Source organism: Callionymus lyra, chromosome 18 (assembly GCF_982586985.1).
Source record: "Callionymus lyra chromosome 18, fCalLyr1.hap1.1, whole genome shotgun sequence".
Classification (NCBI taxonomy): Eukaryota; Metazoa; Chordata; class Actinopteri; order Syngnathiformes; family Callionymidae; genus Callionymus; species Callionymus lyra.
This window is the reverse complement of record NC_141835.1, coordinates 20020244-20033707: the sequence shown is the minus strand read 5'-3', so window position 1 is coordinate 20033707 and position 13464 is coordinate 20020244. Positions and strand designations below refer to the sequence as shown.

General features: G+C 40.9%; 1 protein-coding gene across 2 annotated transcripts in view; it reads right to left on the bottom strand.

Moving 5' to 3' along the window:
* Positions 1-1433: 1433 nt before the first annotated feature.
* Positions 1434-13464, bottom strand: part of LOC148060894 (leucine-rich repeat and fibronectin type-III domain-containing protein 2) — a 95959-nt gene continuing 83928 nt past the window's right edge. The window contains exons 4-5 of one of the 2 annotated variants that reach the window (XM_087779245.1): positions 9499-10894; positions 1434-5211 (exon numbers count right to left, since the gene is read on the bottom strand). In XM_087779245.1, coding sequence (XP_087635371.1) covers positions 4227-5211; positions 9499-10874 — 2361 coding nt within the window. In that variant the 5' untranslated portion in view covers positions 10875-10894 and the 3' untranslated portion in view covers positions 1434-4226. Of the gene's footprint in view, positions 5212-9498; positions 10901-13464 lie in introns of those variants that run through there. The other variant, XM_087779246.1, reaches the window with a different exon arrangement.

The window sequence follows — 13464 nt, the reverse complement described above, 5'->3', positions numbered from 1 at the left end:
CTGTCAACTTTGGGACCTTCTAAAGACAGGTGTGGGCCTTCCAAAATCATGTCCAAATTTCAAATAAATTTATCACAGGTACAACTTCAAAACCTGCAGAAATTATAATAAGAAATAAAAAAGCTGCAGAAATAATCGCAAGGATGAAGGCGAGGAACAGAATGCAGCTGAGCTCAATTTTGAGCTTCATTGCAAAGACTGTGAATACCTACAGTATGTATGTGATTTCTCAGTTTTTCAATTTTCAACAAATTTGTTAAAATGTCAAAACCACCTTTTTCTAATTTTCATTATCGGATGTTTCCTGTAGAATTTTGATGACATTTTTTTTTAATCCATTTTGAAATAAGGCTGTAACATAACAAAATGTGGAAAATGTGAAGCGCTGTGAATAATATCAATTTCATTACATTTCTGGACAAATTTAAGCACCTTTTTGGCCGAATGAAATCAGCTGCACCATATAGAAAGAACATGTAGGACCAGGCTTTGTATTACACCTACACAATACTCATTCATATGCTGATTTTGTTTTAGATATACATTTTCAACATGAATATTTTGGTAAAGCAGGAAAAACATTTTCAAAGTTTATTGTTCTTCTTTAAGAACGTTTTTTCGAAACAATTCCGCTTATCGAGGCTAAAATACATGAAGCTTTCAGACAAGCAGTATGGAGGTATTTGGATGTTTTGTAAGTGGGTATTTTTGGATAAAGGCATGTGAGCTCCAGTCGGATTTAGATTTTTGTCTATAACTCTTTTTATCTTTTTTAATAATCCCATCCCTTAGTCAACATGAAGGGGAGTAGAAAACCAGTGAAATTTGATTTTTAGGTTAAATTACCGCTTTAAGACTTGACAATAAAAGAAGCTATGAATAGCATGGCGCCAGTAGATGCTTTTAAAAAGCGAGACTGTGTTTCTTGTATGGAAATGCTCCATTAGACAGCCACAGGGATAATACACACTGTGAGGCAGCAGCAAACAACGTCTTATTTTGGGCGCTAGTTTAGTCATGTTCAATGCCACTTCCACCTTAAAATGTAATTTTCTACATCATTGGTGGATGTAATCAAGCAAAGTGACTCTTGTAAAATCCCCTTTCAGAGAGCAAACGTACGTCATGTTGGTCACTGCTTCACGTAGAAATAAAAGCACTACTGCACAACTTTCTTCTTTACATTCTCTCCCCGGTATTGTACAAACAATGCCAATATACAGAACGCTACACCCAGGGAATAAAACAATTAGAAAACAATAACCACCTGACAGTTTGAATGCAGCAAAAGACCAACAGGATACTGAGAAAGGCATACAAATGTGCAGGGCCATCATCACTGTTACCTGGCCAGCTCTGAGTGGAAAAATAAAGAATGCAGATCAAACAATTGTGGTATTGTGCAATCTGCTGAAACAGACGTTGAGTTCCTCTCACACATACACACCTTTTAAATTTAAATTGGTTTGTGCAATCTGGTGAAATACGTATGTCACTCTTTTTCTTTTTTTTTGACAAAATGCACCTGAAAACTTTTCATTCATGTTCTGGCCGAGCCAACATCAAAGGCTTGGTTTATTTGTTGGAAAGTTTACACTCGGTTATGCTGCTATTTGTTTCCAGAATATAGTAAGAAGATGGATGGTTGGCTTCTGAAATATAACAGAGAGCTGCACACCTAAACAGCATGAGGGTGTAGGATTGGTGTGGTCTTCTGTGCTGGAAATAGGCTTTGATGAAAGAGACTGTGAAGCTCCTGAAGGACCGCCGCAAAAACAAGGCCCAAAAAGATCTCGTCAATGCTTACCTCATGTCAATTTTCTGTGGTACACAGCACCTAAAAATGTCAAAATGTAGCACAACATTGCTGAGCTAAGAATCCGCTGCATGCTTAATGTCCTCTATGTATTAAATGGATTGATATTTAGTTTGTCGTCATATAATCCAGGGGTATCCTACAGTCCGTACAATACGGTATTGGTAATGGTACAGATGGATAGAAGTTCGATGTCTATTTGTGCTTTCTTTAGTGCCTCTAGTGGTGAACTTGTGCAATTTGACATCATTTACAAAGGTGGAAGGTGAAGGATCGAGAAATGTACAAAGTGTTTCAATTAAGTTTAAAGTTTTACAATCAATTTAACAATGTCTGTCATTGACTTCCAGAATCCAAACCAAAGCGTTTTTTTGAATAAAGAAAAAGTTTGTACATTTCTAGAGAATACAGCCAGAACAAGAACCCAAGATAGGTCTAACTGAGAAGTCCACCTTTAATGGAGCATCTTGTCTGAGAATCTGAACCTGAAAGAAAAAAATATGTGAGTTGATCTGATAAATTGTCTGGGAACTTTATTTTTCCGATAAAAGCCATTTCCAGCACAGTCAGGTTCTGTCGATGAAAGGGTCACTAGAAGGATTTTTCGGAGGTTTAAAAATGTCGGTTTTGGAAACAAACAGCAGGAAAACCGTCTTTTATTTATGAAAAAAAACCAACCACAGACAGATCCAATGACAAATGACAGAAACTCCAAGATAAAAGCAACAATCTGAGTTGAGTCCAACGATTTTCTGCCTTGAATGAATAGAAACTCATAAAGACGGAGAGCTGCCTTTAGGCCACCGCGCTAATGGTCTCCTGTCAGCCAGACCACTCACATCATCGTCAACCACTTAGGGGAATGTCAAATAACTTAAAAAGCATTTGTTCAACAGCTTGAAGTTTAAGAGATTTGAAAAGAAACATTTTAGAAAGTGGGTGTTATTCGTGCTAAAGTGTACTGCATTCAGAGTGAGGAAATCCTTGTCTCTACTGCTCATAAATACTTCAGATTTGTTGCCTCTTAAACTGAAATGACACACACTTGAAAAATAAAAAAACATGAATGTAATGGATTTTTTTTTGGTTCGCCGTAGCTGCATCCCCAGAGAATGTGAAACATGTATATTTGACAATAAAATAACTGGAACTTGAATTATCTCATGAAGAAATGAAAAACGTGAAATTCATCCGCTGACTTGGAGATATTTCTAAGCATTCAACTAATTTTGTTGCATCCAAAGATACACGTCTGATGGTATTTAAGTTGTGTATTGAAATGTTGAACATTGAATGAGCAACTTGCATCGGCAAATGAGCAATGGATGGGCAAGAAACATTTAGTGCTTTTTGAACTCTGTCAAATAACTGTGTTTTATATACCAAGTATGATATTGAAAACATAAACTAGTTCACGTGTACAAGTTGATTCAAAAATTATTTATTATAAGTATTTGGAGAAAAAATAAGATTGGGATAGTTGTCAATTAACCAAAACCAATGTATATCAATTAATCGTTTATCGATTTCATCTCCAGAAACACTAAGTGCTTTCAGTGGGCGGGGCTTAAGCACATTTTCTAATGTAAATATTTCAATGTAAAGAGAGTTTTGTACAAGCAGACTCATACTGATGAGTACTTTAGAGGTCCAAGATCTATTTAAGAGACACTTAAATCAATACATTAGTTGCTCTTTAAATGAATGTAAATAGGCCAGAATCTTAATTTGTAAGACTGTAAACTGCACATTGTCCTTTTAAATAAACTTAACTGAACTGAAATTGACATTGAAGAAAAAGGCAGAACTGTAAATTGAGCTTTTAATCACTAAATAAATCTCCTTTAATTTCCCATGAATCACAAAAAACTGCCTCTGAATGCAATACACTTTTTTTTTTATTAATTAATAATCTTTTTCTTTTCAAATGAAGCATAGCCTCATGTCTGGTTCACCTGAGGTAGGCATTCAAGATTGGCTTGTGACGTCCCACGATCACACTGTGACTTTTGTTTTTTCGAATGTGCTTAAAACTTGTTCTTACCATTCTTCTCATCAGAGATGGTGGCTGCCCACAGAGACACACACACACACATAGAAGTAAGCTGCACCAGTCTGCTGATGAATCAAACAATAAATAGTAAAAACAATATAAAACACACATGGAAATAAAAATGATTTGTTCCCACGACTGTTGCAGTCCAGTTCTGAGGGATGAGGACTTGTGTTCATGTGAATACTTCAAGTTTGTGAAGTCCTTCTTGGTAAGATATTCCACTTGTGGCAGATCACACATTGTTCAGCTGCGATCACATCCGTTGATTAGTGTCTTCTCAAAGGTACTTGTACAGTATTCACATCGTAGAATGTCATGCAATTCTCTAAACGACCCCTTCAACCCATCCTCGACTCAGACTGTGCTTTCCATCACCCACTCAGCGCTTTCGAAGGCAGGCTTTTCGTCCTCGCTGTCCTCGAACTGCAGCAGCATGCCGTTGACTGACATGCTGCGCTTAGTCCAGATGTTGCTGATCCTGCGCGGCTGGGAGCTTCGACATTGGGCGGCTCCCACGTGACCCATGTCGAACGAGTGGCTGCGTTTGGGCTTCGTATCCTGCGGCAATCCCAGGAGACGCCCCAACATGGTGGTGGACTCTGCCCGCCCGAGCAGAGGTTCTTTGTCGGACAAGGGCGCCACCGCCGCCGTCATCATAGTACTGGTGCTGGAGGGAGGACCTGAAGGCCCCTGGTGCTCCTTCGCGATCCCTCGCATCTCCAGTGCCGTGAAGGCTCCTAAAAGAGAGTCAAAGTTCGGCCGTGCTTTGGCGCCGTGTCTTTTGAACTTGGTGCTGGGCAGTGTGCTGCACTCGGACGCCTGCATGCTGTAGCGCTCCACCGCCCCTCTCCCTGCATGGCCGTCTAAAGAGTTAGAAGACGACGAGGATGAGGAGAGGCTGCTCTGGAGGGAACCACATTTAAACTCCACCATTTCTTCCCGCATGACCACGACGGTGGATTTGACCTGCGGGGGGGCGCCGTTGAAGCGGTTCAGGCCTCCGTTGGTCTGAGAGTAGGTGTTGCTCACGGTTGGTAGCTTGCTCGTCGGGATGCCGCTCGTCACCTTGTAGCGCACCATGAGGATGATGATGAAAACCAGCAGCGTGGCTACAATGATGCCCCCGATGACGAGGATCATGGTGCCGCCCAGGAAGCCGCTGTGGAGGGACTGGCATTGCGGGTAGTCCTCCGTGGTGGTGAACTGGACGCAGCCCACGACGTTGGTGGCGATCAGGGTGGTGGCGGTGTCGTCCCAGATGGCCAGGACACAGAGGTCGTACTGCATCCCTGAGACCAGGTTGGCAAGGACGAAGGCTCTGGTGGTCATCGGGATCATTCTGCGAGAAAAAAGGACAACGTTGAGTTTAGAATCGTGTTTCAGAGATTCATAAGATTCAAACACTATTATAAACTGAATTAATTAATTAATTTCCATGATATCAGCAATTTTAGGGCAAATACCTAATGCACCTCAACTTACTCTTGTCTTTTCCTCCTCTCTTTTCAGGTTTTATTTTTGGTCATATGGTTTTTAAATTAGTTTTTTGTTAACCAGCCAATGTTAATTTAGAGTGTAGGTTAGAAGCAGGAGTGGGGTGGAAGACATTTAAATAATACATCGTAAATCATAAATGAAAATATATTTTATTTTATTATATATTATATCTATTTTTTATTTTATTGTATACATAATAAAAAAAACATGATCCAAATAAAATGGGTATTCTGGTCTCTAGTAATATTTTTAAATATTTATACCATTTCAGTTCAATTTTAGAGTTCAAAACACACAGAAATATATTCATATTTGTTGAAAGATGTTGCCTTAAAGCGGAACGGATTAAATAAATGCTGCGAAAACCAGTCGATACGCCGATGTGTTTAATAGACACACAGCATAAGCTGCAGGATTTGATTGATTCATTTGATTGACCGGATCGGTGGGAGCAGACAAGGACGGCTAAAATCCCAGCTCTTCTGTGCACCATCTGTGTGCAATGCCCTTTAAGACTCACAAACATGCAATATTCCCTCCACCTGACTGCACCTATATATAGATTCTCGTGTTCCTATGCACATGTGTTGGAGCTTTGATCCCTCCATCTCGCAGCGAAGACACCGCTGGGACGCTGCTCTATTATCCATCATTAATTGCCGTTTTTTTCAGGAGCAAGGCCCCATGTGTGAGAGAGAACTTGTGCAATCACTCTCCTACCCATGTGCTCTGATTGCTTTTTAATCATGCCACTGCTCAGCTGCAGGCGGGAAGAAGCGGACCGAGCCGAAGGAGCGACGTCCCTGGTAATGTGTGCACGTAACATCTTGGTCGGGGAAATGCGCTGATCACTTTTTTTTTTTTTTTTTTTAGCTCCCTGAGCGTTGAATCTCCAATCAAGCGCCAAAGCCCGACTTGGACGCAATTGTCTGTCTCAACACTTCGGAACCCATTTTTAGTTCCAAAAACCTTCAGGAAATATTTGCCATTGTCTCACTTTGAAGAAAGTTCACCTTGGCATGGACATGATCTTTTCAATCAAAGAGATCTACCTGTTTGAACATTTGACTGTCGGCACGGTTGGTTTTCATTGTTGAGAAAAACACTGGTTTGGATAATAAAGTAAACAAAACAAAGTTGTTTTAAGCTCATAGTGAAGTGACTTAAAGTGATAATTAACCGAAAATTCAAATTTCCCTTTTTTTACTCAGCTTCATGTGGACTAAGGGTTGGCATTATATTCAGAGTAATCTGTTCCTTTTTAGAGTTATAGACCATAATGTATGTCCATTTCCATGTATCGACTAGAGCTCAGTTGTCTTCATCTTTGTCCAAAAAGAAACGCATAAAAACAAACAAATACCTCCATGGTGCTCGTCTGTAATGTCCATCTTCTATTGAAGCCTTGACATGAGGAATTCTTCCGAAGAAGACTTAAATAAATCTGTATATTTTAAGTTTTTTTAGCGAAAATGATCTCTCCTCATTCAAACACATTGGAAGTGCGTATCTTAGTGGAAGTTCGTAAGTGTCTTAGCAGCTAGCCTATCAGCCTGTCTTTTTGGAAAAAGATAAAGACAACTTAGCTTCGGTCGCTACATTAAAATGGATGTACATTTTTGCATAGAAAATCAGTGAATTTGAATCTTGGGTGAACTAACCCTTTAACCAAAACAAAGGCAATCCACTCAGAGGAGTCATGGAAATAAAAAGAGGCGCCACTTTCTACGCAAGCACTGCACTGCTAAAAGAGGATTCCTATTATTTCTGCGCCAAGGTCCCACCAGTTTTGGTTTGAGTCGCCGCAACAAGAGAGCGGTGCGGGTGTGCTGCAAACCTGGTCCACTTTTGTTGTTTATTTGACAGTGAAAACTAATTTGGAAAGACAAATTACTGGAGACCCAGTAGCTACGTCTTCGATTGAAAATACAATCAACCAAATTACTTTTTTCACCTCTGTCTGGGTGCAGGGTGAGAAGAATTCCTGAACTATCCAAACAACATCCAGATTAGGAGCTAAAAGAATCAAATTACTACTCAATTTAGTTCTTGTTGTGTGAATGCACAGTGTGTGTTTAGTTCCTGAAAAGGTTCTAGCCATTAAATTGTATCTAAATTATAAAAAAGAAGCTATTCTTGTTAACCCATCTAGGCTTGTAGTGAACGTCTTGTGAAGATTTCATTCACTCCTAAAGATCATTTTATAAGCGGATTAATGTAGGAATTAGTTTCACTGGAGCTGAGATGGTTACAGTCCTCACTGACCAACAGACAATAATCCTGCAACATGTTCCTCAGGACTTGTACTTTATGTGGAGTCACTGATTTCCTCTCTCGAGCACAAATACCTTCACTGACTGTTATTGCTCCCACAGTCTCATCTGTCACTGGAAATTGATTTTACAGTGTCGGGGAAAACCCAAACTGCAGCCACATTTCAAGGACTTGAAAGCTTAAGAGGGAGGAATTAAAATGGAACTCTGTAATCCTTTTTCTTGTCGGTTTTTCTAATTAATGGTTCGGGGCCTGTATTGTACTCTTTTGCTCCGAGTGCACTTCATCGTTTTTATTTTTGCCTAATGCTGCATCGTTGACAACCGCAGACTTGTGAGAGGAAGCGTGTTTTCAAGTAGGAGATTAAAACACATTCCTCTTAATCCCTCTTCGGGGTTGACTGTCTCCAAATTATACTCCAGAGACAATCAACCGGCAGCCAAACATCCTGATCTGTCGCCGCAAATGATATCTCTGGCTTTCACTTCAACAGTGTCCAGCTGCTTCAATTGTATTCATTTTCTGATGAAGTTGGTATTATACAAGAGAACTTGATCCTCCCCTGGGAATCTGTGGTGCTCCTCAGGGCTCTGTTCTTGGCAAATGTTCCCTGACTCTTAAAAGTGAAGGGAAAGTGACAAGCAACTCCTCACAAACACATTCAAACCTAGATACAATTTAGTGTACTCGACTGTGGGAGGAAACTGCCTGGACACGCAAGAAGGAGGTAGAACATAAAAACTATTCACAGAAAATACGCAGGTTACCTCAGGCTGGAAGCGAACCAGGAACCCGCTGTGCTACCCACTATGCCACCATGCACCCACATATTAGTCATAATGTCTACAAATTCTTCTCTGAAGAAATCATACTTGAGCTTTTGTCCGGTGTTAATATTCAGGTCAGCTTAACAGAAGCTATGGAAATTAACAAATATTCAGCTCGAGTTATATCCACATTAGCTGGACCATGTTTGAAGTGATAGTTCACCCAAAATCTAAACTTCACTCATTTTCTACTCACCCTAATGTCGACTAATGGTTGGGATTATTTTCAGAGTAATCAGTTCCTTATAAGAGTTATAGACAAGAATGTATGTTCATTTAAATGTAGCAATTGGAGCTCAGTTGTTTTTGTCTTTGTCCAAAATTACACAATTAAAAACATCCATATAGACTTGTTTTTAGTTATTCTGTAACAATCCCTCTAGTCGAGGGTTCAATACAAGATAGAAATTAGGATGTATTTGGATGTTGTTTTGTGTCTTTTTGGACGAAGATAAAGACATTGACAACTAAGCCATATATGTTTCATTTAACTGGATATACATTTTTGCATATAACTCTATAAAGTAACAGATTACTCTCAAAATAATCCTAACCTTTAGTTCCCACAGATATCCCTTCTTGGTTGCACAAATCTGGACTCCCGAGACTCCATATCCACGTCTGTGTTAGGTGGACTGTTTGAACTGTGAGCAATCAAATATAAAGATCTACAAAGAGATGCTACTCCAGGTGGGCCAGGTTGATCTCTGACCTAGAGATAAGCTGGACCGTCAGTGCTCTAAGGAAGGAATTAGATTTTACTTTGAACAAGTCATACTCTATATGTGTGTTCTGACATTATTCTCTAGGAATAATAATGGTTCTGCTTTTGTCCACTTAGTTTTGTTCAATTAGACGACACAGGACATTCCCTGCTCTTGAAGTGCAAGAATAACCCTTGACCTCACTGAACTAGCAGTTCAGATCTGAATTTTGAATAGCCTGTAAATGTATTAATGAGTTCTAACTTGGAAGTAATTCATGAAAAAGCTGCAAAATCTAATCTATTGAAAATGATTACTCCTTACCTGTAAATGAGCACCTCATCCTCGGAACAATTGTACTGTAGCTGAAACATTTTGACCTTCGGGGTCGCCTTGCTGACAGTCCATTTAATTAAAGCGGAAACTGCCGTCACCTCCGATACAGAAACAACTTTCTCTGGTAACGGCTTTTGTTCCCCTTTGCTGATCTTTGTAGAGCTGGTTATCTCAGAGAGTCCAGACTTGGGTTGTGCCGTTCGGTCAGTACCGTTGTTCAGATGGGGGAGCTGGATGATAGACAGCTCTATGGAAGCCGTCGACTCCCCGGCTGCGTTGGCGGCAATGCATGTAAAAATACCATAATCCTTTGATGTAGTGATCGTAATATCCAGAGAGCCGTTTTCGTAAACCGTTGCTCTTGAGGAGTTGCTTATCAAGCGGTCATCGGGAGCGACCCAGTGTACGGAGGGCATTGGGTCTCCAACGGCTTTGCAGCGCAGACTCGCCATTTGTCCTTCGAGCACAAGCAACTTGTGTGTGTGCTGTGTGATTAAGGGAGGTTCGCAAACAAATTCCTCTTCACGTACAGACCAGAAGTAGCGACCTTTCAAACTCGCCGGGGAAGCGCAGGTTTCCATGTCGTCCTCCCGGTCAAGTCTCCGAAGCCAGAGCACCTCGCAGTTGCAATGCAGAGGGTTCCCACCAAAGCTCAGTGAAAGATGAGGTGCGTATGGAGTACTAGCCAAAATACCGTTTTGCGACCGTGCAAAAATAGGGTCCGGAGGAAGTTTTTGCAAACGATTGGATGTAAGGTCCAAACGTGCTAATTTATCCAGATCTGTAAAAGTCCCCTCAGAAATGAAGGCGATGAGGTTGTGGTCCAGACTCATTTGGTGAAGACTGACCATCTGGCGGATGGAATCCCAAGGCACGCTGCGTAGGTTGTTGTACGACAAATCTAGATCCTCCAAAGTGAGTAAAATATCATCAAAGGCTGAATTGGAAATCAGATTCAGCTGGTTGTTGTTGAGGATCAGGTGCTGCAGGTTGATCAGGCCCCGGAGGTCGTCGGGCCCCAGCTCCGTCAGCCTGTTACTGTCAAGATGTAGCGACCGTAGAGTCTCCAAGTCGATGAAGGAAAAAGGCTGGATGCCACCGATGGTGTTGCGGGACAAGGTCAGGTCCACAAGACCGGTCATGTTGGCGAAATCCTGAGTAGTGATTTTGAGGATGAAGTTGCCGCCGAGCCGAAGCTCCACAGTTCTACGGTCAATATCCCCCGGGACAAAAAGCAGACCCTTGGACGGGCATAAGGTCCCCAGAGACTCCGAAAGGTTCTGGCAGACGCAGTATTTGGGGCACGAATGGACCATTGTTACTCCCATTGCCAGAAGCAGGAGACTGATGATCATGTTGTCCATGTTAGATCATGCAGATGGACCTGGCGACAGAAAACATAAAAAGAAAAACATGTTAAAAGATCTGTGTTTGCAATAACTGGAAGATAAACATTAAAATAATGTCAACAGTTAACCTTTTATAACCATGTTTGTTTTTGATTTAATTTGACTAAAACATTAAAGCTAATTAATTAATTAATTAATTAATTAAGGCTGAACAGCTTAGTCAATTGTTTGCTAGAAATCAAACAATGGCTGAGTGAAAACACTTTACAGCTAAATGTGGACAAAACTGAAACTCTGGTGATTGCTCCTGATGATAAGATTCCAGGGTTGAGTCAGTACTTGGGTGACTTAGGTCAGTCTGTCAAACTGAGCCTGAGAAACCTGGGTGTTGTATTTGATAAAGACATGTCTCTTGTTCGACACTGCAGAAAACTGACCAGAAACTGTTTCCTTCAACTGAGAAAAATCTCTAAACTTAGGAAAATGTTGTCGGAACATGATCTGGAGCTTGTAATCCATGCGTTTGTTTCTTCTCGTCTGGACTATTGTAACAGTTTGTTTTCATGTCTTAACAAGAAGGAGCTGTCTCATCTGCAGTTGATTCAGAACTCTGCAGCGAGAATTCTGACCCACTCAAGTAGGAGAACTCACATTTCTCAGATCCTTAAAACTCTTCACTGGCTTCCAGTTTCTTTCAGGATCAACTTTAAAATTCTGGTTCTTACTTTCAGAGCTTTTCATGGTCAGGCTCCTCCTTACATCACTGATCTGATCCAGCCTTACACCCCAGCTCGGGCTCTGAGGTCTGTGGATCAGAATCTACTTATGGTTCCACGCACACGGCTCAGGACCAGAGGAGAGAAATCTTTTCAGGCTGTTGCTCCTAAGCTTTGGAACGATCTTCCTCTCTCTTTGCGCTTGATGGAGTCTACTGACTCCTTTAAGAAACACCTTAAGACGTTTCTATTTGTTCAGGCTTTTCCTTGAATTTCTCGAACTCCTGTGTTGTTCTCAGTATTATCTTGATCTTTAAAGTATGTACTTTTTTGAGTATTGTTTTGATTGTCTAAGCGCTTTGTGACCCTGGTCTCGAAAAGCGCTATATAAATAAATATTACTTACTTACTTACTTACTTACATTCTCTAAACCAGGTTTACATGTGCTTTGAAAGAAAACATTTCTTCCCCTCAAAAAAAGAAGCATTTTCTTTGAGTTGGGAAAAATAATGCTAATTCAACATTTATTTAACAGCCCTAGAGTTCCCATTATTTCTCATTATTTGATGCCTGAGACCTCCTTTGACTCTTCTGCATGAATTGCAGTCTTCCGCTTTCTTAAGGCAATGCAAAGTTTCAGCGGCACAAAAGGAAAACTGCAACATCAATACTTCTTTTACCAGCAAACGCTCCTTTGGGCCACTTTCACGGCAGATTACTGTGATTTCTGTTTAAACATTACGTCCGTGTTTGTTTGCTTTAAGAAGATGAGACACAGAGTTTGCTTCTTCTATCTGTCAATGTGGGAATAATCCGCTCATCTCAGCTTCATCATTGCCATCCTTATTGTCTTTTTTACCGTCCAACATTCCCTGTCCAATTTCCGTCTCTCCGACCGACGCATCCAAATATATTTCATCCTTTGTCTCCAAATTTCCCCACGTTTTCTGCTCCTTTCTTATCTTTCTAGTCACTAATCCTCTTTATCATTAACTCCTCATGTGATTTGCTTTGAACCCTTTACTCTCTCAAAGTCTTATCCACTCTTGCTCCACTCTTTTCCTTGCCTTCTGTCTTTCACTCTGGACAGAAATTAATACCATTTACCTTACCTCAGAGTCTCTCTTCCTGTCTTTCCCAAACATATATTCTCTTCACCTCCTCCACACCCTCAGTAACAACCACCTCTGAATGTCTCACCTGTATTCAACCTCTCAGCGACAAATTACAGTAAGTCAAATCCATGTTGAAACGCTGCCAACCAAGATAACCACGATAATCCTCCAGAAACTTTTGTCAGTAATGTGATCCTTGACAATCTTCCCTGTGAAGACTGTAATCCCGCAAGTGCTGTCATAATGAAGATCCCAGATTAATCCATGAGGATGGTAAAGTCACATTTACTCTGATGGCCTGTATAGTGGAGGCTCTGCCGCCATCTTTGCGTTCTGCATCCCATTGTTTAGGTCCCTCCTCCACATGATGTCGACACACTTTCCCAGCAGAGTTATTCCCCTTGGGTGTTCAACCCGGCGGCCCCGGTTGATGAAATCAGCACAGCTCCGTGAGCATCTTAACCGCGCTCACACCTGGCTGACTCCACAGAATTGATGGCCACACTCGGCTTCATCCGACGAGCTTTTAATTCCCCCAGACATTTATATCATTAAATCCCGATGCACCCGAAGTGTAAAAATCAATTTCATTTTTATTTATTTTTTTCAATATTTACCGCGGCTTAATGACTTATCGGCGCGGTGATGGAATGTCTCTCACTGGAACCCGCGAGGAGAAAATGTTTGTGATGATTCTGGCTCTTAATGCTGTCATTATTTCTAATTAATAAGCGTATAAAATTGCCACAGAGCCGCCGTGAATAAACAACCCG